Source organism: Manacus vitellinus, unplaced genomic scaffold (genome assembly GCF_001715985.3).
Source record: "Manacus vitellinus isolate BGI_N305 unplaced genomic scaffold, ASM171598v3 scaffold_12_pilon, whole genome shotgun sequence".
Taxonomy (NCBI): Eukaryota; Metazoa; Chordata; class Aves; order Passeriformes; family Pipridae; genus Manacus; species Manacus vitellinus.
The window spans coordinates 8,951,190-8,973,202 of NW_021938949.1; the positions used below are offsets into that span (position 1 = coordinate 8,951,190).

Genomic DNA, 22,013 nt, shown 5'->3' on the forward strand with positions numbered 1-22,013 from the left:
GAAACATACTGCTTCAACCCATAGCTAGTCTTTCACCTGAAGTGTTGTATGTCATGGCTAGCTCCTGATCTGTTTATATGGAGATCTGACAGTTTCGGAATGTACCTTTTAATGTGGATACTTTTTTATTGCATCTGTCTCTGTAAGTTTTGTTTGCTGGGTAAATGAAAATCATCTCCAGATCCTGTTGACACAAGGGGCAGTGACTAGAACTGGATCTGAATTCCTTGTTCCATGAAGGAGAAGGCAGATCTCCCACTGGCTTTAAGAAGGCCAGGATTTTGCTCTGGCTTCTGTCACTGTCATTCAGAGGTCCTTGACAGTTGTGTCCAGAGAGCCAGAAGAGTGTTTCTGGGAGCTGGGAATGTGATGGGTTTTTCCAGCCACTGCTCTCATTTTGTGACACTGTTCCAATTTTGGAAGGGCACGGGAATGATTTTCATAGTGTGAAGGTTGATTTGGAGCATTAAATCCCCGTCAAACACACAAGTAAACCATGACTGGGAGAGTCTAGTGTAATTGTGGATGCTTTATTTGGTAGCAACAGGAGCTTTTGGCTGGACCAGCCTTTATGGCTTTGTCATGTAACTGTTGTAGAGACAACCAGCCTCTCCTGTCCTTCTTCTCCCTCATCTCTCTTATTTATGCATCCATGGGATATGTAGTCATCTTGTTTGCTGGGACAGCCACATTGCAGTGCCCTTTTGTCAAAGGATGAATAGGACTGAGAAGCCATGATTTTGTTTCAGTGATTTCCATTTCAAGCAATTGATTATCACTTAATCTGCAGTGTTCAACACAAAACTACACATTGGACGCCTTACAAACTCTCTAGGACTCTCTTTGCCCACATAATGCCATATTCCCTTGCACAACCATTACCATCACACCCATTACACTTAGCACAAGTCAGTGCCCAGCATCCCACAAGCCATTTCAGCACCTCAGAACATGAGTGTTCCTGCCCTCTGTGCCATTCCTCCTCTCCTGGCTTCCAACCTGTTGGTCAGGATGTCCTAAGGTTTGGCATCCCCCCCACCAGTGTCCTTCTGTTCTGCATTGGTTCCCTTCAGATGAGAGACCAGCGTGTATCCAGAGCTACTCCAGCAGCTCCTCCAACCTCACCTTGCCCTCCAGGCTTTTTTGTTGTAAGGATCCCATAATGGAGCAGTGCACTTGGAAGCAGTTGGAAAGACTGGAGAGGAATAGTGTGCCTGCCAGCAATCCACAGTAAGGCCAAAGGCTGTATCCAGTTTGCAAGTGGTAGTTCCCTTAGACCTAAAAACTATTCATGGGAGCTCCTGTAAACAAGTCCTAGGTTGTTGCAGGAAGTGAGAAGGAATGGGATTGCTGCTTTCTGAGATGGTGCTCAGATCCTGGCTATGTAGAGTTGAGCACTTCACATTCAGAAGGCTCGGAGACACCAATTTGTAAATAATAAAATGAATTACAAACCAGTCTAATGCCTTCACTGTCAGCCTTTAACAACATGTACAGAAGAGTGTGCTAAAAGTGGCAGTTCACAAGAACAACCACTGATTTGAATCCACGTGGAAGTTTACTGTGATATGTGTGAAAACTGAGTTGCTTAAAACTTCAAACCAAAATGAATGGGAAATTGTTTTATCTCTTGGGGGAAAAGCAAATGGTTTCAAACTGCTGAACTTGAGTAAACAAATAGTCTGTGCAATAAATAGCTACACGATGCACAATTAAGATAAAGGATGATTAGTATGCTAACGTTTTGTATGGGTTTGGCTACATTAAAAACAGAGGTGTATAGTTATCTGTCTTCAGTTCTGAACTATAACCATGTTAATGTGTCTCAGTACGTACCTCATCGTATTTTATAGGTGGCAAAAGTGGAATATGTTAGAAAAAAGCCAAAATTAAAAGAAGTTCTGGTGAGATTAGAAGAGCATATGGAATGCACCTGTACATCATCAAATACTAATTCAGATTATAGAGAAGAAGAAACTGGTATGTTTTCCTTTTATTTTTGCATTAATGCTGATTTCATATGGACCTTATATTTTTATTAGTAAAGAATGCAAAGCAAATGTTGCTTCCAGTGAACTCAGTAGAGAAGCTCCCAGCTACTTCTCTGTGTGTTGAGGATGCAAAATTAGGGACAGTTTGTGCTATATAAGGAGTTTGGATTTCAAGTTTAAAGTGTATCAGTTCTCTTTAGGTTAGACTTTAAATAAATGTAAATGCCCAGTAGTATTCAGGTCTTGCTTCACTAAGTTAAAGGTTGTCATGTTGCAGCTTATTGGTGAGCTCTGTTGCCTAATTTCTTTAGACTTTGTGGAGACAGGGCTAAGTCTGAGATTTACTTGACCTTGGGGAAAATATTAATGAAATTAATGTAAAGCACTTCAGAATAAATTCAGTGTTCAAGGGTAAGGAGTGAGTTTTGTAACAACACTGCACATTCCTGTTGTTTTCTTATGTATGTGTGGTCAAGAATTTGTCAGTTTTCACATTAAACCTAAATTTGCCTCATCAAGACAACATTTAAGTTACAATGGGGAAAGATTAATGGGGAAAATGCTTTTTCAATCTGGCTTTCATAAAATCATTCTAAATTGATCTAAAATCATAATCTAAAATCTTAGCTCAGATCTTCTTACTAGGGTGTAATCAATGCAGAGCTTGACACACGTATTAAGGAACCCCACTACAGCAGAAAGGACATCTCCCTTTCTTCTGATACTGGTTGAAGGCAAACTCAAAAGTTTGTTTTGCACCTCTGCAGGAAATTTAAGGGTGCAGTAGATCCAGCCCAAAATTAACAGTCAGTGAGGAGCAGGTAAAAATAGGAGGAAAGCTGCCCAAAGGTGGATTTTTTAGGTGGCTGGGTAAGGAAGGGCTTTCTGTACTGTCTCCCTCCAGCATGGAGACATAAACCTGGTCCAAGCAAATGTAAACTTCAGTTGCTATGAACAGAGTAGAAGAATTAGAATTTGTATAAAAGCAAAGTTAGACCTCTGCTGTGATTTTATTGGACATCAATTTATAATCTGAGCTGAGTGTTTAGCTGAAACTATGTGGAGTTATGAGTAGATAAAACCACATTTAAAGTGGTTCTTTTTGATGTCTGTATGGTTTGATATATTTTCTGTGTCTTCTATTTGGAAAAAAAAAAAAGTTTCATTTGATCAGTTTCACTTTTCCAAATTGTCTTTAACTGCCAAAGACTAAAGCAGTTAAGATTTTAAGATGAAAATTTTTCTTTCTGATACGTGTAAAAAATGGGGTAGAATCGTCGTGGAAAAATATAGATTTCTAGGATTTAATTACTGATAGGAACAAAACTTGCACCAGCAAGTGGATGGTGAGCTGAAAATAGCTTAACTCCAGAGCTGAAAGCAAATGTTGAGTACTGCATGGTAACAGTAATTATAGCTGGATCTTGGAAATGACGTATGCAATGCCAACTTCGTTTATTATTTCTTTACTTTTGTGTAATTACTTTGTAAACCGAATGTCAAATCAGACGTTATGAAGTTATTACTTTAATGCAAAGGATAATGAGATTTCTTTGAAATGTAAACGGTTTGAGTATTTATTACTTCAGTGTTCAACGAAACGCGTTACCTTCGGGCTTTTTACCAGCCCTGCCCTTATGTTAACAGGAAGGCCTAGGGAATCAGGTAAAAAACGGAAACGAAAAAGGTTAAAACCAACATAAAACCTACTGGAACTATTTGATATTCAGGTAGGACCTATATGCTGAACACCCTTAATAGCACAAGTACTGGAAAACTTAATCAAATGCCATCACTTCAACTTAATCACTGTTCAAAATCTTGACACTTGCTACCTCAAGGCTGCGGAGAGATTAGATTTGATTGGCTTTGATAATTCTACTTGCTGGTATTTTCCCTTTAAGCTCCACATCACCATCAGCATCTTACATTCTTTAGCTACTTCCTTTTCTTGCCTTTTTCATTTCTTTTTTATTGGAGGGTGCTAATACTTCAGCTTCTGAAATCTCAAGTTCCATTGCCTCTGCTTGTGTTTCATTATTATTGATTTCTGAGGTCAAAGCATCACATAATAATGCATGAATGAATTACCAGGTTACAAATTGTTGTGTTCCCAGTCCTTGGCTGTAAAACATTGAGTGTACATACAGCAAATACTATTATATGTGTGGCCATCAAACCCGTGTTCTGGCATGAACTGGGATTGATTGTTCATGCATCTGATAATCTGCCTACCTGGCAAGGAAGATGCTTAGAAATACCACTTTTTGTGTTGCAGGGCCATGTGTTATTTACACCAGAAAATTAAGATCTCTTTTTTTTTTTTTTTTGGTCTGTTCAGTCCCAGTAGGATGATGACAGTCAGTCATCAAAATTCATGAGGTTTTCAGTGTAGTGAAAAACTAACACCCTCTCAGTGCAAAAATGACTGAAATCCTTTGGCCAACATATTAGCAGTGTATGATGATGGCGATACACATTCCAAATTAAATACGGAATTTCCATTTCTAAATGACTTGAAAGTATGTAAACTGCAGCACTTGCAACTGATTCTAGTATTTGGAGTGGGAATGATTTGGATTTTGCAGTGTATGTGCCTAACGCCTGGATGATGGTGAATTTAATTTCAAGCCCCTGTTTTTGCACATAAACTCCCAATGGCAGTTTTCATTTATACTGATGTACCGTTTCTGAAGAATGCTAAACTTGATATCCTGTTTCAGATTAACAGGTATTTATTGGGAGTAGTATGATAGAAGCAAAGATTTTCTAAAATTCAACTTTAAAAGTGAGCATGTAAACTCAATCAGAACAGCATTTAGAACTTCTTGTCCCAGGTTAGTGACTCTTCATGCAGAACAGTTTTTTTTTTAAGTCATCTGCTTCGAGGACAGGACCTTTGATTCTAATCATAGAGTTATTGTATCTTTTTTCTCTCCTACAGATGTAAGGTGAAAATAAGCTAGAAAAAAAACTTCTCTCTGGGACATGGATGTACATGGTTTGTTACATTCCTGAACCTACTATGTATGGTGCTTATTGACTGTATACTTTATTTGTTCTCCTGTGTGAAAAAACTGGCTCAAAAGAACACTTAATGAGAACAAAGAGACAATGTACATTTGTTTAATGTGACATCAAAGCAAGTATTGTAGCACTCTGTGAAACAATAGGAAGCTTCCCTGTCCAAAAAAGAAAAAAAAAATGAAAGAAAGAAAAACAGAAAAGAAAAAAAGACAGTTGAATGAATGGAGGATACCAAAAGTACTCAAAAACATGACAAAAATCTAAGTGAATAGTGGATTTCTGTCAGAGCAGTCAACGGTGCTTTACGTCAAGAAATGTGCCTGCGTTCTTGATGAAGATGGATGGACACTGGTGGACTTCAGGCACAAAAAAAGCAGGAATGTACGAAATGATCAAATGCCACGCAAACACTATAGAACAATACATCCTTGCTTGGTGGTGTTTTAAAAGTCTATACAAAAAAACCTTCTGGGGAGCCTTAAGTGGATTTTTTTTTTTACACCATAAAGTGATTATTAAGTTTTCTTTTTACTCTTTGCCTAGCTTTTTATTATCTCTCGGACTACATTTGCCAATAACACATATAAAAGACTGGTATAACAATAAGCAGAACACAAAACATTATGGTATTTCTCCTAGTGGGATGCAAACTAATGAGATGTATTAAAATAAAAATGGTATACCTATGCATAATTTTCTAGACGTTTCTTGGTTTATGTTCCCCAACCTCCCCCGTAATTTAAAGCATTACATAAAAGAAAAAAAAAAGAGAAAAAAAAAGAGAGATGTGCGTAAACAAATCATAGGCTATCCATGCAAAAATCTTTTTTTTTTTCCTTTAAGACTTATGCCAGTTGCCTACTAGTGATATTGTGTTAGCAATTGTCATTCTTATCAGTATACAGATACTTTTATTTCACATGTTGGAGCTGTGTGAAATGTACAAATTCTTGTATCTGCATTGTATAATGTCATGGTGGCATGGGAACTACCTTGCTGCAAATATTTGAACAAAACCTAAAATTCTTTATTTTTGGTAAAATGTTATGCTTTATGTGTATTCAACAGAAATATGTGTTTTTGTAAAGGTGAAGTTTGTATTTTTATCTAAAAATTAACAGTTTTATATACCTGAGAAAGCCTGCTATGTTTTCTTGAACCAAAAAAAAAAAAAAAAAAAAAGAAAAAAGAAAAAAAAAAGCATTTTGTGGTCATATTTTTGTAGTAGAATAGCCCAAATAACATCAAAATCTATTTTAATTATAGCAGGGCAGATAAAATACTCTGGCAGCAGCTCCTGTTTTTTCAAAGTGCCAAAGGATTAAATGTTCAGTTCCCCTCGGATTGCAGTGGGAGCCACATGGCTAAATCCTTCTGTATTGCTTTGGAAATTTAGGGCTGTGCCAGATATGACATGGCTACTCACTTGGCCAAAATTACTGCCCCACCCCAGTAGTTTGGATTATGTACCCTTTGTTTTATTTGGATTATCACACTGGATATGTAAAATGAACTACTGGATTCTTTTATTGTGAGACATCTACAAAGAGATGAAAGAGTTTTCTTAGTTTGGAACAACAAAAAAGTTTGTCTTGAAGACAGTTTTTCCACTCAAAAATATCTTCAAATGTGAATGAACTGCAGAACCTTAAAACAACAAAAGAGAGCAAGATTTTTAACCTTTCCACTTCTCTAAATATAGTTCAAACATTCCCCTCCTGTTCCTGTAGCTATGTCAAATTTCAACCAAACAAAGCAATGTTAGCTAACAGGCATTATTGGCTTCAGATGCTAATGCAGAGATAGAGTTAGTCACCGTTCTATTTTGTGATCATTTTCCCAGTGTATTTGTTGAGCACCAAAACTGGAAATACATTTAACTAAGATTGTCTGTGCTTGTTTTCCACTAAGTGTACTGTTCACAATGTTATGCACATGAATGTATGTGTCTGCGTTTAAAAAAAGTGTATAAAATGTAATTTATATATTTATGTTTCAGTGGGATGCCAGTAATGTTGCTCCGTTCCTTTTTTTTGTCTAAAAGATATCTAATGAAAAAAAAACAAACCAAACATATATCCATTAAAATCATGTAAATGAAAAAGCATTATGTGACCCACTCAGACACTGTGCAGGTGATGAAAGGATGTCAAAGTCACTTAAGTGGAATAATTTGAAAAACAACTCTTTGAGAGTCCTGCACTGGCATAAGAAGGTTGTGTTGGGATCTGTGGGCCAGCTCCCCTGGAATGACTCCATGGAGCATCCTGCAGCTCTGCTGATTTACATCACGAGGGAGTCTGGCCTTAAAGTCTTGAAAACAAAGCCAACCGAGGGGCACGTGTTTTGTTGGTGCCAGCAAATAAACGTGTTATGCCAAATTCAGCAAACCAGGGGAGGATGAAGACTGAATGGAGTCCTTTCCAGTAGTCATTTGTTTGAGACTTGTGGTCTCGAGTTAATTTTGTTACGGGGAATGAAACGCACACGAGTCTTTGTTCTCAAGCACAGTGTTCATGTGGCATGCGGCAGAAAACACAGAAATCTCAGGGCTACATTCTCAGCTACTATAAATTGGCAAAACGTTTCTGACTTCAGCTGCCCCCAACCTAATTTACATCAGATGAGGATCCAGTCAATGCTTTTTAAATTACAAGGAGTAGTGTCATGACACGAGCATCACTTCCTATAGTCCAGCTGAGATCTTACCCGCCACCCTATCCAACGTTGCAGGCTGTGGGGTTAGTCCTTCAGAGTGGCAGATACAACCAGAGGGAAGAGTGACATTACAGGTGGTGACACGGGAGACATTAATTCAAAGTTAAGTTGGACATTTCAAGGGCCATATCCTCAGCTGGTGTAAATCACCATCACTCTGTTGCCTGCAATGGAGCTGTACCAGCTTACACCACTTGAGGGGCTGGTCCCTCATTCTTGCTCATCCCTTCCACTCCTCGGTCCCGCAGGGATCCCGGGTTGTCGTGTACGGTCAGTGTAATCCTGTGTTCTCTAATACTTAAGCACAATAAGTGAATATAAGAATGAGTGTCAGACTTAACTTTGAATGTCCAAGCTCTGAAATGGTTTGTTTCACCATTGTGGCTGTAAATTAAACAGTTCTCTGTGCATTTGTGAATGCCGTGTCCTATCTTCTTCTGCTGTCTACTGGAGGTGGACTCCCTCTGGACTTGTAATGTGCTGCATTTGGAGTGTTACAGGGAAGGGTGTGAGCAGTTGGAGCCACAAGGTATCTGACTGACAGCTCTGTTATTTGTGGGCTGGGGGGCTAGTAGGGGGCTTAATGGAGCTGAGGATGATAGTTGTCATAAGTCACGCTTCCATGCGATGCTGTAAAACCTTGTTGGTTTTGTCCTTCCACATTGTAGGTAGTGATTTGGGGATAAAATGTTTTTCTGTTTTTCACATTCCGCAGCCACTTCCTCTTTCCAGGGATTCAGAACTTGTTGATCTGATTATATTGTTTTTTTTGAGGTCTTGTCTGAACAGAAAATACATAGAGAGAGGACTGCCCCAAACCAACCTCCGTTGTTAAAATGTGGTGCATGATCACTGATTCTCCAGTCAGTTCATTATGTTTAATTCTGTGCTTCATCTTTCCAGACCTTTCAGTTGCTTTTGTTGAGTGAAATCAAGGATCACGTGCCAGTTTGCTTTCCTTTTTTCCTCTCCTCTGCCCTCCTTGGCATCTGCTTTATTGGACAGTGCACAGTAACTACAGACAGTTGCTCCTCTCCAGCCCTGGAGGTTCCTAGGCAGCTCCACCACTTTGTCTTTGGGCTTAGGCTTTTTAATCTGCTTGGAACAGCATCTGTGGGTCTCCTCCCTCCAATGGGCTTCAGCATTCCAGCTGTGAGGTTCTCTTGCCTGTCCTTCTCAGGTCCATGTTGTCTTTCTGTGGTCTCTTTTCCAGATATTCTCTGCCTGACTTTCCCATCCCTCTGTTTCTGTCTCTCAGAAATTATTTTGCTTTCCTAAGGTGTCTCATCTCTCTTATCTCCTGCCTCACAGAACAGCCTTTGATCTGTTTGTCTCTAGTTCAACTGCTTTATCTGTGTGCCCCAAGATCCTGCATCCCACACCTATAGACCTATAACTGACCCACCCCCACACACATGAAAGACAAATGCTGTTGTATAGATGTGTGTTTGTGGAGAGAAAAAGATTCAGCTTTGCATTTGGAAAAATACCCATTACTGAAGACTCTTTGCTAAAGCTCTGTCCAATCACAGCAACATTGTGACTCTGAAAGAATGGCAGTGAAGCTGTTCCAGAGATCTGACAGTTTAATTAAGATCAGTGGCCTCATTTATGATTTAATTTGAAAGTTTCAAATTTTATTTTGAAGTTTCAAAGCTACCTCAGATTTGCATGCTCACATTTTACTGTAAATTGAAGGAAATCATGTTTGTAGGCCTCTTCCATAGCTTTGAAAATCTTACTGAGAATGCTTATCTGACCCTGTCTTGGGCTGGAAATCATGGTTGTTTTAAAACAGACACCATGTGAGGTTTTCAATGAAGTAATTTTCTTGGTGTTTCTAATACACAGCTTCTGGTACTAGCAGATCTCAGGTGAACTCATAAGAATCCCACTTAAATTTCCTTTAATTTCAAGTAGCAGAGAAAAGCCTATCAGTGCTGCATTCCTCAAAAATCAGCCTATGTTTTGTATTTATTATTCAATTTAATTACTGTCTGCGTTCCCACATTTTAATAGCAAGGCATTATTCCATGTCTGAGCTTTTCTGTGCTGCTCTTTGCTGTAGCATCTCTGCGGCACAGCCTTGAGCTGGTTTGTATTCATATCTCTGAAATAAAGAACTATTGTTGTCCCATTTTAGGCGAGACCGAGGCATGGAGAAAAGACTGTGCAAGGTCATACAGCAAGGCTGTGGCAGAACCAGGGATAGGACTCAGATCTGAGTGCTCATCCAGTGCCCTAAATCACACGACCATCTTCCCTTTCCAAGAGTGAATCCTTGCACCCTTAGAGCTAAATACTGAAAAGATTGAGGGTAAGTCATTTTGCCTAATTACTGTGCATCGGATACATGATCAAAAGCCACTGCTGTATCATCAGAGAACGTAGTGACTGATGAAAATCCATCTTTCTGCCCATGCAATTAAGATGCCTTTTATCCTATCATGAGCTGGTCATTTCCTTCTCAAAGGAGTCAGCCTTTTGTGACTTAGAGTGAAAATTATGCACACAGAACAAGACTCAGATTTTATGGGAATTTACAAAAATTCAGTAGACAATTTTCATTCCTTCCTTTTATGGTGTGGGTAACATTTCCTAGGGGAACTGTTTTTGTCATGGGCCCAATTTTAAATTTTTTTTTTCCCAGACCCTAACGTGGAAAAGCACTTTAGGAGATGCCTCTGTTTGCTCTTGAAACTAAGCATGCTCCTAGCTTTGGACAAACATCCCACTGACTTCAAGCAAATGGAGCAGAGTCGATGCTTTCTTATTTTTTTAAGTAGGGTGTGCCTTCCTGACACAGGATCCCAGTTGTGGGATGGGGGTCTTCATGCTCATAGAGGATTGAAGTATGTTTTAAACAACCTTAAAGTATCCAGACTAGTATATACAACTAGGAAGACAGCTGGGAGAGTTCCACTCTCTTCTGCTCCCATGGAGGCTGCCATTTTGAGCTACATATTTGTTGTTTTGGGGGAAAATACTTTCTTGGCATGGGTGGATTCAGGAGTGCAGTCACTAATGCCAGTGAACCCATTTAAGATTATCTGTTTGGGTACCTCAGAGAATACAATTTGAAAACTCACAGTTGTGCTGATTACAGACAAATCTGAGATGGGAAAAAATTAATGAGAGCAAATTTCATGTGAAATTTGGCAAATTTTAGTTTAGGGAAAAAAATGAATGAGAAGGTAGAACAAACAAGATCAAAAGCTCTATCCTTCTTTTTGCAGTTGTGGCATGTCACCTGTCCCTTTAGTCATTCTAAATATTTACTGCATCAGGCTAAAGTATGTGCTGAAGTAGCTCAGAATCACTACAACATGTAAAAAGTTATGGCTGGTTCTCGTTGAACTGCTGCCTATTATCATGGCATATGACCGTGAGGTGGGGCCTGCAATCACAGTTGTAAATCAAAGAACAAGTCATAGGTTAGGTTCTGTTTTCCTTAGATATTGTCTCTAAGTTTGTTTTCTGTATGTGAGTCTCGAGTGACGTTTGGTGAGCTTTCCAAATAGGTGTAAAGTCACGAATACCTAATTCCCAACCTGAAAGTAAGGAAGTGCCAACTCTTGGTCTTCTTCACAATCAATAGGTGAAATTCTGGCAACTTCTTGGTGGTAGAATTTCTGTCAGTAAAATTTTCAGTGTCACATTTTCCCAGTGTTAACTTCTTCCCTTAGAGGGGAATGCAATCATTATTATATTTGACTCATTAGCAGGCCATCAAATCTGACTTGGTTTGATTGAGTAACTCAGAGTTTCCATTTGGACTGATACCTGTGCATGCTGGTTGTCTTCCAGGAACTTAGACAAAAATACAGAAAGAAAGGCTCATTTGTGTGCTTCAAAAGAAAAGAAATTCACATATGAAGGCTGGAGTGGTCCCTCAAACCAGGAAATAAGGAGCCAAGTTTTATAACAAGTGTTACATGCTCATCTGCAGATCAGACTTGCTGTTTTGGCCTCTATGTACTATCTTTGATCTTGCATAATGAAGGCAAGTGGTTTTACTGTCCATCTTTGAAACTGAGAGTAGCTGATAAGATCAGGGGTGCCAAAAAGCAGAAGCACCCAGTGATGCAGTTGAGCTCTTAGTGCTTGAAATACCCTGGGGATTTTGAAAACTTCCTGATTCTGGAAAGCAATCACAAATAAATAGAAGAAAAGCATTTTAAACACTGCTGAAAATCCCACCCTGGATTATTTGGCAGGTGAAAAAAGAATCCAAAAAAGAAACTACTTATAATGATCATTCAGTGACAAAGCAGATATTCATGGAGAATGCTCATGCTTAAATCTCTCAGCAGTTAATTATCATCTTTACAGACCATAATACTGGAATACTTCACTTATCATCAATACTTCAGGACTTGGATGAACTTTGAGACGCATGAAAATGAGACACTCCTTAGGCTCATGGTAGCTCTGTGTTCTAGTAACTGATCAACCCATTACATAATTGGTCAGATCACTAACTTGCATAAATAGATATAACTCCCTTGACTTCACTGGAGGTGACAGTTACCTGAGAATTGACCCGAAACTCTTGCCACAAAGCAGATAATGGTTTCATATTTTGCTGTTTAGTGTTGTAAAAATAGACTCATTTCCTGGAGCAGTTAAAACAAGAAAATAGGGAAAAGCAATTTCCCACAGAGACTCATCCGCACTGGAATTCACCGAAGTCCCCGGATGTGAACATGTGCTGTTAGAAAACATAAAACAGCAACTTTGTTTAGGGAAGCCTCTGACCTGTCAAAAATGCAGAGCATTTCTAACCAGACTTTTCCTTGGCAATTAGTGGGTAGAATTACTCATAGAAATTGTTTTGTTTGCTCACAAGGGGAAAAGTAAGACATAAATTCAAGATAGCCCCTGTTTGACCACAAGAAAAAAGACTGTTCACAGAGGGCCTGTGGGTGAAGTGCTGAGTGGCTTCAGCTCCCTTTGGGGATGAACTCAAATTTTTTGACCTCAGTGAAGTATGAAGAGCCCCTTCAGACTTACTGGGCATCCCTAGCTGTGATTTTTTTCAGCAGTTTAAGGGATTTGGCATCCAGTGTTAATTCATTTTTTATGCGACTTTCAAGAAACCTTTGTTGCCTTCAGAATGTCTCTGTTCTGAAGAGACTAATTTCGACCCAGTGATGTGACCATGCCTTGCGTCTCTAGGTAGCAGCACCCAAACCTTAGGTTTGTTTTTTTGTTTGGTGTGTTTCCCAGCAGTGACTTTTCCAGTGCCCCATTCACTGCTGGAGCAGCCTGACAGTTCAGGTGGGAAGTTCCCCCCACTCCAGCCACGCATCACCTTTTCCTTAGCACTTGGGCTTTACGTGTGTTTTCTGTATAAAGGTGGTGCTGGTTTAACCTGAAGACCAGGGAAGTTTCAAGTGGCCAGATTTTGTGCTATGGGCCCTGTTCTGCTGCTGCTGAGTCTCTTGCCCAGCTGTGTGGGGCCAGAGAAGGAGGGAGAGATGCTCCAGCACTTGGATGAAGTTGGCTGAGGGCTCTATGCTCACACACTTGGAAGTGAAGGCATTTCTTGGTCCAGACTCACCCACGGTAAAATAATCTGCTCAGAGGTCTCCTTGGAGTCAGGAAGCTACTCAAAAACTTGTTCAAGATCTGAATCCCCCTAGACTGCAATGGGTTTCCACAGCAAAAATGAGAGAAGCAATTTGTCCCAGATAGAGTGGTTCCTTCAACAGGCCATGTAGGAGTTGGACAGGTTAATGGTCAGCTTGTGTACTGTACTGATTGCCCCAAATACTGCTTTTAAATCAAATTTGAACTGTTTTTTCTGGGAGATGTTTCTCATAGATGTGCTTCAGAAGAGCTTGCCTAACAGCTTGTATCCATTTGTTGTGAAGGGCCTGCTGGCCCATCCAAAATGGTCAGCCTATGCCTGCGTGGCTAATAGGGGTTTTGGGACCTTGCAGCTGGGGTTAGCAAGTGCAAATGTTTCCCATTAGCTCCCTGCATACCCTAAGTTGTGATTCATCAAGGGAGACAGTGGAAGGCTGAACTTGAGACATGAGATGTTTCTTTGAAGTTCCTCGTGCTTTAAGTTAGGCATGATCTGATCTGGCTTCCTAAGCTGAGCCCCCAACGAGCCCACTGTGCTAACACTGTATAGTTTAGTCTTTTCCTCCTGTGCATTGACCAGAGTGATGCTGTTTCAGAAGGGTTTGAAACCTTTCAGAAAACCATTCCATAGTAACAAGGGAAAACTTGAACTATTCAGTGGCTTTCTACCAGCAAGCTCAGCTACACTAAAGAGCCCATAGCAGTGCTTGCCCTCTCTGGGCCTCTTAAGGTATTTTCCTTCCTTATTTTCTTTAGCATGTTTCTTTTTTAAGTGAGAAAACTATCTTAAAATGGTACTGTAAAAAGGTGGGAAATTAGGTAGATCATATCATCTTGATTCCTTTATCTCACTTAATTAAGGAGAAGTTTGCCCATAGTGATCTGGTATTTCCTAAAACAAGCATACATGAAGAACACTTTGAGGAACTTCAAAAGAATTTTCAGGCTAGATCAGGAAAAGATAAAACCAGAAGTGGAAACTTCTAATACACTTTATAGCTCATTACTTACAGGAAGTACATTGTTACATAGGATACTAATGAATTCTGCAGGATGAGGTTTCCAAAAGAAAAATAAAATGGCACCTTCTCTATCTCAGAGGAAAGGTCTGAGGGCTTTTGCAATTATGACAGATATGCAGTGGATATGTATGGTCATATCACCTGGATAGAGTCTATCTCTGGGAAAAGGCTATTTAGAGTTTCAAGTGTGTACACTATTGAATTTCTGCAGCAACTTCCTGGTCTACCTGTTAAAAGTGATAAAGGTAATGGTAAAAGTCTATCTTGTTTTCAGCTGCTCTGTTCTACACCCCAGAGAGCAGAAGTGCTGCCCTGTGTATAGCTGGCTGTGAGCAGGGTGGCAGGAACACAAATTTGGGTGACTGAGGATGAACATGTAAAGTTGATGCTGATGTTCCCAATCAGGTAGTGAGGCCAGCAAAATGGAAACAGCAAAATGGATACTCAGATTCTTCCAGTGACACTTGTCTGGGAAATTATTATTTGGCAGAGTCTTAATTAACTGAAAATGAGCAAGTAATTCTAAAATCCTGATTTTGGAATCCCGAACTACTGGATTTACTGTTAGTGAGTTAATTCTGTCAGAGGTGTTGTGGTACAGGAATATTTCACATCTGTAAAGCACACAGAAATCCTAAGGATAACAGGTAACAGTTTTCTACTGTCTGAAGAGTTCCCTGGTGTAAGGAGGCCCCTCGATGGTGCCTCAAGAGCTGAGGGGTTGTGCCCCAGGCTCAGCTCATGGTTTCAAGTCCAGACGTGCTGTCCCCAAGTCAGCAGCACCTGGAGCTGGGTGCACCTCTGTCACATGCAGTTATTGCACACATGCTGGCTACCTTGTGTTCTCCACCACGGGGGATATGTCCACCTGCCAGCTCCTGTATTTCACTCAGATTGTAAGGATAGCTTTGCTTTATGTATGAACATATTTTAGGTGGCAAAGCATTTCCATCAGGACTGAAGCACTTGGGCAGTGAAACTTGAACATTTATTCCCTGTGTACAGGCAGGATATTTAAATATGGGATTAGTTGCTCTTTGTATCTTCAGGGCCCCAGATACTTCTAAACCTGTGGTCACTGGAAGGCTGTCTTGCTGAAAATCCAGAGGCTTTTGCCCTTGTGAAAATTTCTAGTCTTGCTTGAAAGTGAGATTTGGACTCCTGAGTCTCAAAGATGCTTTTGCAAGTGTTGTGTCTGCCTTTCTGCTTTTCTATAAATCAACTTGCTTGGCCTGAACTGAGTGTTTAAATAATAAACAGCTGAAGGACAGTCTGATCACTTCTTTCTGAACGTTTCCCATGGGGAGCACTTGGGGTCACATGGCATCTGCTCTGACCTTAAGGACCTGCTTTCTGGAGGCTTTTTTACGATGCTGACAAACCTCACATTTTAACTAGCTGTTAAATAAGCCAGTCAGTGGTAACTATTCAGGACAGGGATTAGAAGAGTATTCTTGCTAGGATACAGGATGGCTCTGTCCATGTGCTGGACAGGGATGAAGGGCTGGAAAACCGTGTGGTGGAAGGGACTATTAATGTGATTTTCCACAACTTTCCTTGCAGCTGCATTTTTGAGAGGAGAGAGAGAGATGGCTAGGCTTGCAGTAACATGTTGTGCCGTCATAAATGCTACAGCCACCATCTGTTTCCAGCCCACAACTTGAAAGAAAACTGAGCAGTAATCTCATAATTCACATGAGCGTTTTACACTTCTGAACCCTTCCCAACCTTTGTCTAATAATGAGGGGAGTGTGTGGTGCTAAGTTTTATATTTTTTCCTGCACTTATTAGTGTTTATTTGTATGTCTCTTTCTCTTTTGTTGTTTCTGGGGGTTTTTTTCCATAAAAAAAAATTTCACTGGGAGGAAAATCAGACCAGTTCCACGGACAAAAGAAACATAATGAAGGCAAAATCCCAATTCCATTGATCTTGCTGACAGAATTCTCCAGGAGGAGGTGCATTTAATATTCCTCACTGTGTCTGCCTTATTTACTTGTTGATTAAAAGAAAGACAGTAGAAAGTGAAGAGGCAGGTTGCTGAACTGCCCTTTCCCTGCAGAAACAGAGCTGCTGGAATAGCTGGACATGCGCATTTTAAACCCAAACCCTCAGAGAGGATGGTAATGGTAGGTTGGATTTTAATGAAAACAAATTCTTCTGCTAATCTTCGCTTGGGGCTGGCCCTCCACAGGATTAAGGATACCACCTGCTGTGCCAAAGACATGCTCAGGTTCGAGGCTGCTGGTGGGTGGGAAGAACACAAACATCTGAGAGCGACTCTGGTGAGCAATCAGCAATCGCAGTCTGTCCTGTTGTAGTGCCCTCAGGGAAGCCAAAGAGTTGAGATCATTTAGTTGATGGAAATACTGCTCCCCTCCAGCCTGCAAAGCAAGGATAGCATCATTAAGGATTTCTTTTTGGCTGTTCTGCAAAATCAAGGGCTGCTCTTTCTCTAGGCCTCCTCTCGTCCTTGGACCCAGTTTGCACATCTCCTCCAGCCACAGCCGGACCGGCTGAATGAACTCCTGCTCTCCTCTGGCCTTAGGAACAATGGCTTTCATCATCCCCACCAGACTGCAGAGCACTTTAAGGATGAAAGGGCTTCTCATTTCATATATCCTACTGCTGCTAGAACTATAAATCATCAATGGACTGAATTTATAGCCAACTGCTACTGCAAGTGAGTGAAATTTATTTTGTGTTGTCATATGTATGGTCAAACTGTCCAAGAAGTTGCCAAACAAAGAACTGAGCTGCTGATGGGCAACCCACTCAATCTATTCTCATTTTATTTAAAAATAATAAATAGCTATCAATCAAAAGAACTTATTTTGACATGTGCTACCTGTTGAGTGTTCCTCAGTATGTCTGGGATATGTCCATAAATGGAAGAAAACTGCCAGCTGTTACCAGGTCCAGCAGATATTACATGGATTTCCACCAAAAAAAGGTTTGTGGGCTCACTAGGGTTGCGGACAGGTTAAGGGCCATCTCCTTTTTTAGCACAACTTACTGTTCTGAGAGTGTTTGCTCAGGTAGCAGGTGTGCACAGAGGCCACATCCAGCCACACTGACCTCTGCTTGAATCAATGGCAAATCTGCATTGACCTGTATACAGCAGTGGTCCTTCTTCTGTCTCACAGTTTGATGGCAGGTGGATTTTTTGTGGATCTTTGGGGTCTGGAAAGCTGGCCTATGTTTATTTTGGTGCCTTGTGATGGTGACGAGCTAAAAAGGAGATAGTAGAAACTCTTCAAGTTGCAGGGGTCTGAATCATGCATTTCTGTATGATTTTCTTACAGAGCGAACAAGCCTGAAAGGTCATTTTTGTGTTTTACCCAGGCTCATTAATGATAGCTGGGGGTGTTGGGAGCTGCCTTTCCCTGCTTGCTCCTGTTGTCCTGCCCAATTCAATCCCTGCAGCCTCCCACCCCCTTTATGGCCACATCTGGAGTGTCTCCCTGCACACGTGCTGGTAGGAGCCTCCACCCTGCCAGCACACACATTGTGGCTTTTTGGTGTCCGTGGAGTTCTAGGCATCTTTCCCCACACTTGTTTTTGCGTGAGAGGGAAAGAGAGAAGGGGCACGGGAAGGGCAGTGGCAGAGAAGGCCTCTGACATGGAATTCCCAGGAACAGGATTTGCACATTTTATGACCGTTCAGATGGAAATGCAACGGAGCTGAATTATTCCTCCTTAATCCTGCTTTCTCACTTTCCTCCCAGCAGCCTCTTCCCCTCCAGTTTAGGTAATACAGAAGCTTATAAACAAATCCCCCCGCGTGAAAAATAGCAAAGCCGGGGGAAAAAAAGGACCTGGGTTAGGGCTGTGATGGATAGACAGGTGGAAGGCAGGCACCAGAAGGGAGGATGAATGGTAAAAGCCTTTGATGGAAACACTAAAGAGCTATTGAAAATCCAAGGGGTAGGGGGAGGGAGGAGAAAGAATAGCAGGAGGAGGGAAAGCAAGGCAGCCGTGCCCCCGTCCCCCCGCCCTCTTTCTCAGGATGTTGAAAGTATTTGTCCTTCGTTACAAAATGATTGAACTGCCGCCAGGCCAGGCCACCCTTCCAGCCATTGCACTGGGAAACTGGCACTTCTGAAAGCCTCGTCGCCTCTCAAATTTTATAGCTTTCCCTTTTTGTGGGAGTTTTTGTGTTGTGCTGTTTGCAGGATTGTTTTCAGATTTGCCGCATATCAAAGAAACTATATTTTGTTGCTCTGACGAACACAGAATCCAGGTAATGAAAAGAAGAATTTAAAAAATAAAGGCCCATTTTTTTATCAGAATACCCAGCTGTCTGCCTTTCATTGAGTCAGAATTTCATACATTTGGTATTCACTCTGTGAATTTGGTTTACCTCTAGTGCTTTTTGAAGGAGGAATTTCATGCTGTAAGTAAAGCTTCTACTTTACTAATGTCTCTATTTGCACAAAAGTGATGCCTATTCTTCATAGTCAGAGTAGTGAGTATGATCTTGTTGTATCATAATTAAAATAGTTTTTGCATCAGGTACACGTAGACAACAGTGGAAAAAAATAACCATTTCCATTTTCAGAATGATCCCTGAAGTTCTACAATGTCTTTATCCTGCAGGATCTACAGATGGGAATAACTATTGAAGATCTGCGTACGAGACTGTTCCTGCTGCCAGAGGCTGTATTTTTATCATGTATTTATATGTGTATGTATTTATATAAGCCTGATGCTTGGAAAGGACTTCAGCCATGTGTTTTCTCAAGAATTAGATTTGGGTGTCTGTAGACGCAGCCTCCACCCAGGCTCTTGTTAAACAGGGGAGGACCCAGGGCCATGGTGTGTCCCTGAAGACAGTCACAGGCCATCCCTGTCGGAGAGGAGCTTGTGGTGCCCTGGCCAGGTGGATGATCAGGGCTGTCCCTGGGCAGGTGCCCACTCTGCATGTGGGGTGGGTGCATCGCCCCCACTGCAGCCCCAAGGGTGCTTCTCCGAGTACACTGTGCAGACAGTCAGCTGTCTGTTGCCTCCAAGATTAGATCCTGGGATTAGGTCTCTGATGGGCTGGCTGTGACATATAATTAAAATAGTCCTAGAAGAGCAGAGAGGCAATGTGCCACCCATACACAGCTGAATACTAGGGGGCTGTGCTTCCTCACAGACCCGCCGCTGAAAACAAATCTATCCACTACCATAATTTACAATAGCAATTTCCACCTAAACATCTCCAGTGCCTGGTTATGTTTGTTATTGTTTGCAGAGAGAGAGGTAACACTGCCTTTATCCCCACTTCCAAAAGAGGAGAAAGGGTAAGTGGTTCGCTCAAGGTTAGATGGGGAGTCAGTGGAGATGGTGCTCCAGTTTCCTGCCTTCAAAGGAATTTGCTGCAGTGACCAAAGCAAACAGTCCCTGCTGTTACCACGCCGGACTGTGGCGTGTCATTTGCACTTTGTATCTGAGATGCTGTGTCTGGGTAGGTATCACTGTCCTCGTGAACTAACTCTTAGTTCTGGAGCGTGGGTGAACACTTGTCATCATGCCAGGATGACACAAAGTCTAGAAATTATGATGGCAATTCAGGTCATGGGATAACGGGGGAAAAACGCTGTCTCAGAAGTGTCCCTGTCTGGTGTCACCGCTGGCAATTATTTAAGCTGCAGGACATGGCTGTGGCAAAGATCAGGTTGTAGCTGATATGAATCATGCCTTGCAATAACACTTTCCTTCTTACATTGTGAAAATTACAGCGGTATGGGAAGTGAGGGAAAATGGGATTTCCCTGGAGGTTAAAGATTTTCCTTTAATCAGCTTTCATAATGTTAATTAAACGTTTGGAACAATGGTTCAGTCCCGGGATCCGCCTGCTCTTGCATAACCATCTCACAATACCGTTTTCACTTTCATGTTTATTTGCCAGCATGATTCAAAGTGAGAGCTGAGCAAGATCGCCGCACCAAGGAGCTATTTGGGATTTGGGAAAACTCACCTCCCTCTCTTCCCTCACCTAGAGAGAGAAGACCCCGACTCTGCCCTCCCAAGGAGGAGCAGCCCAGAGGGATCAGAGCACTTTGTCTGTCATCATCACCCCATCTGCAAAGGGGGCTAATAAAAACTTACTGGTATTTTGAGGCTGGTACATATAAATATATACCCACCCATATGGAGAAAAGGGTGTGTTTATAGAGATCAGTACATGGATAGATCTATTCCGGGTAGGTAAGATAGATTACAGTGCCACTTGTTCCCTGAATTTTTCACTCTCTCTGTAGCGTAGTTGCTATGTGCCCATGGGACCCATCGTCTCTGGTCCTTTGAGCGGTGGGCTTAATATAACCCAGTCTCATATCACACACACATGGAGCATTCTGGGGAAGATAAAATTTGGGGAATGATTCACAGGCAGGGGATGACACTGATTACCCCAGGGACCACACACCATGGGAATGGGAGTTGTGCCGGGCATGTTTCCTGGGCCTCTTGGTGCCAGACTGGGACGTCTTTCCTGGTGGTCTGAGATGTGTCAGTGTGTCCCAGAGCTGGTCTAGCGACGTGCTTGGAGCTCCCACCAGCCACACACGTGCAGGGGGTGCACATGCATCCAGAGGCACAGCCTGGCCACTTTGTTCTTCAAGTTAGAGAAGACCTTTTTCAAAAATAAGGTATTAAAACATACAAATGTCAGACACTATCAGAAAAGAAAAAATGAACCTTTTATATTTTAGGTCAAAGTGTTATCTAGCTCAAGATTTCTAAATATGTGCAAAATGCAGTTTCTGCAGAAGGACCATTAATCAGTCGCTGGAAGAACTGCCTTTTTTTAAGCTGCAAAGATGAAAACAGAATGCAGTGAGTGCCGGGGCAGCTCCATTTTCCCATTGTGCGGATGGCGGGTCTTGGAGCAGGAGGGCACCTTTATCCATGAGGGCTCCTGCTTCCCTAGCAACGTGTTAACATCTCTGCAAAAGCTGTTTAAATACACTGAGCCGCTTGCCATGCAAGCTCTACATGGCAGTTTCCCTGTTGACACACGCTTTTGTCTGCTCAGAGGAGGTGCTCTGTAAACACCAGCGTTAGACAGTTTTTATGTTACTTATTTCTGATTCATTGGTTCTAAATTAGTAGCTCGGAGGCACATACCTTTTGTACAGGCAGGGGAAGGGATTGCCTCTTCTCCCCACCTTTGGAAACTTTGACCTGCTAAGATCACAAACTGTAGGAAATCTCAGAGGCGAAGTCCCAGGTATCACCAGCAGTAAAAGCTCGGAGTAAACAGATTAGGTGTGTTTGAAAAACGCTTTAAGGGAGCTTGGACTATCTGGCTCAGTTTCCATATACCACAAGCAAGATTAATTTCAAGGCTGATTTTGATGGCATGAAGCCTTCCTCCTTAATATAGAAATTGGCTGTGTAATTTATATATATATATATATATTTATCTTTTTTCCTGTTTGGCAGTGCAGGACACGAGGAATCGAAACTTCTTCTCCACACCCCTTTGATTAGCACAGGAGTGGCAGGAGGAATTTTTTTTCTCTTAGTCATTCTGGGCAACCTTTGAGCCCAGCTTTTCCACCCTGTTCCCATTAGGAAGCGGCAGAGGCCACGCGAGTGAGTCCCTGGCCAGCTGGGAGCCGTCAGCTGCCTTCAAAGCCTTGGCCAGCCCTTCTGTGATAAATCTGTGGCAAG

At 41.5% G+C, this 22,013-nt stretch overlaps 1 protein-coding gene across 1 annotated transcript in view; it reads left to right on the top strand.

Annotated features, from left to right (window-relative positions):
- The window catches only part of PDGFA (platelet derived growth factor subunit A), a 56,013-nt gene extending 37,373 nt beyond the window's left edge, over positions 1-18,640 (top strand). The window contains exons 4-6 of the mRNA XM_018067645.2: positions 1,854-1,980; positions 9,880-10,053; positions 16,808-18,640. Of these exons, the coding sequence (XP_017923134.1) occupies positions 1,854-1,980; positions 9,880-10,013 (261 nt within the window). The 3' untranslated portion in view covers positions 10,014-10,053; positions 16,808-18,640. The remainder of the gene's footprint in view (positions 1-1,853; positions 1,981-9,879; positions 10,054-16,807) is intronic.
- Positions 18,641-22,013: the final 3,373 nt, after the last annotated feature.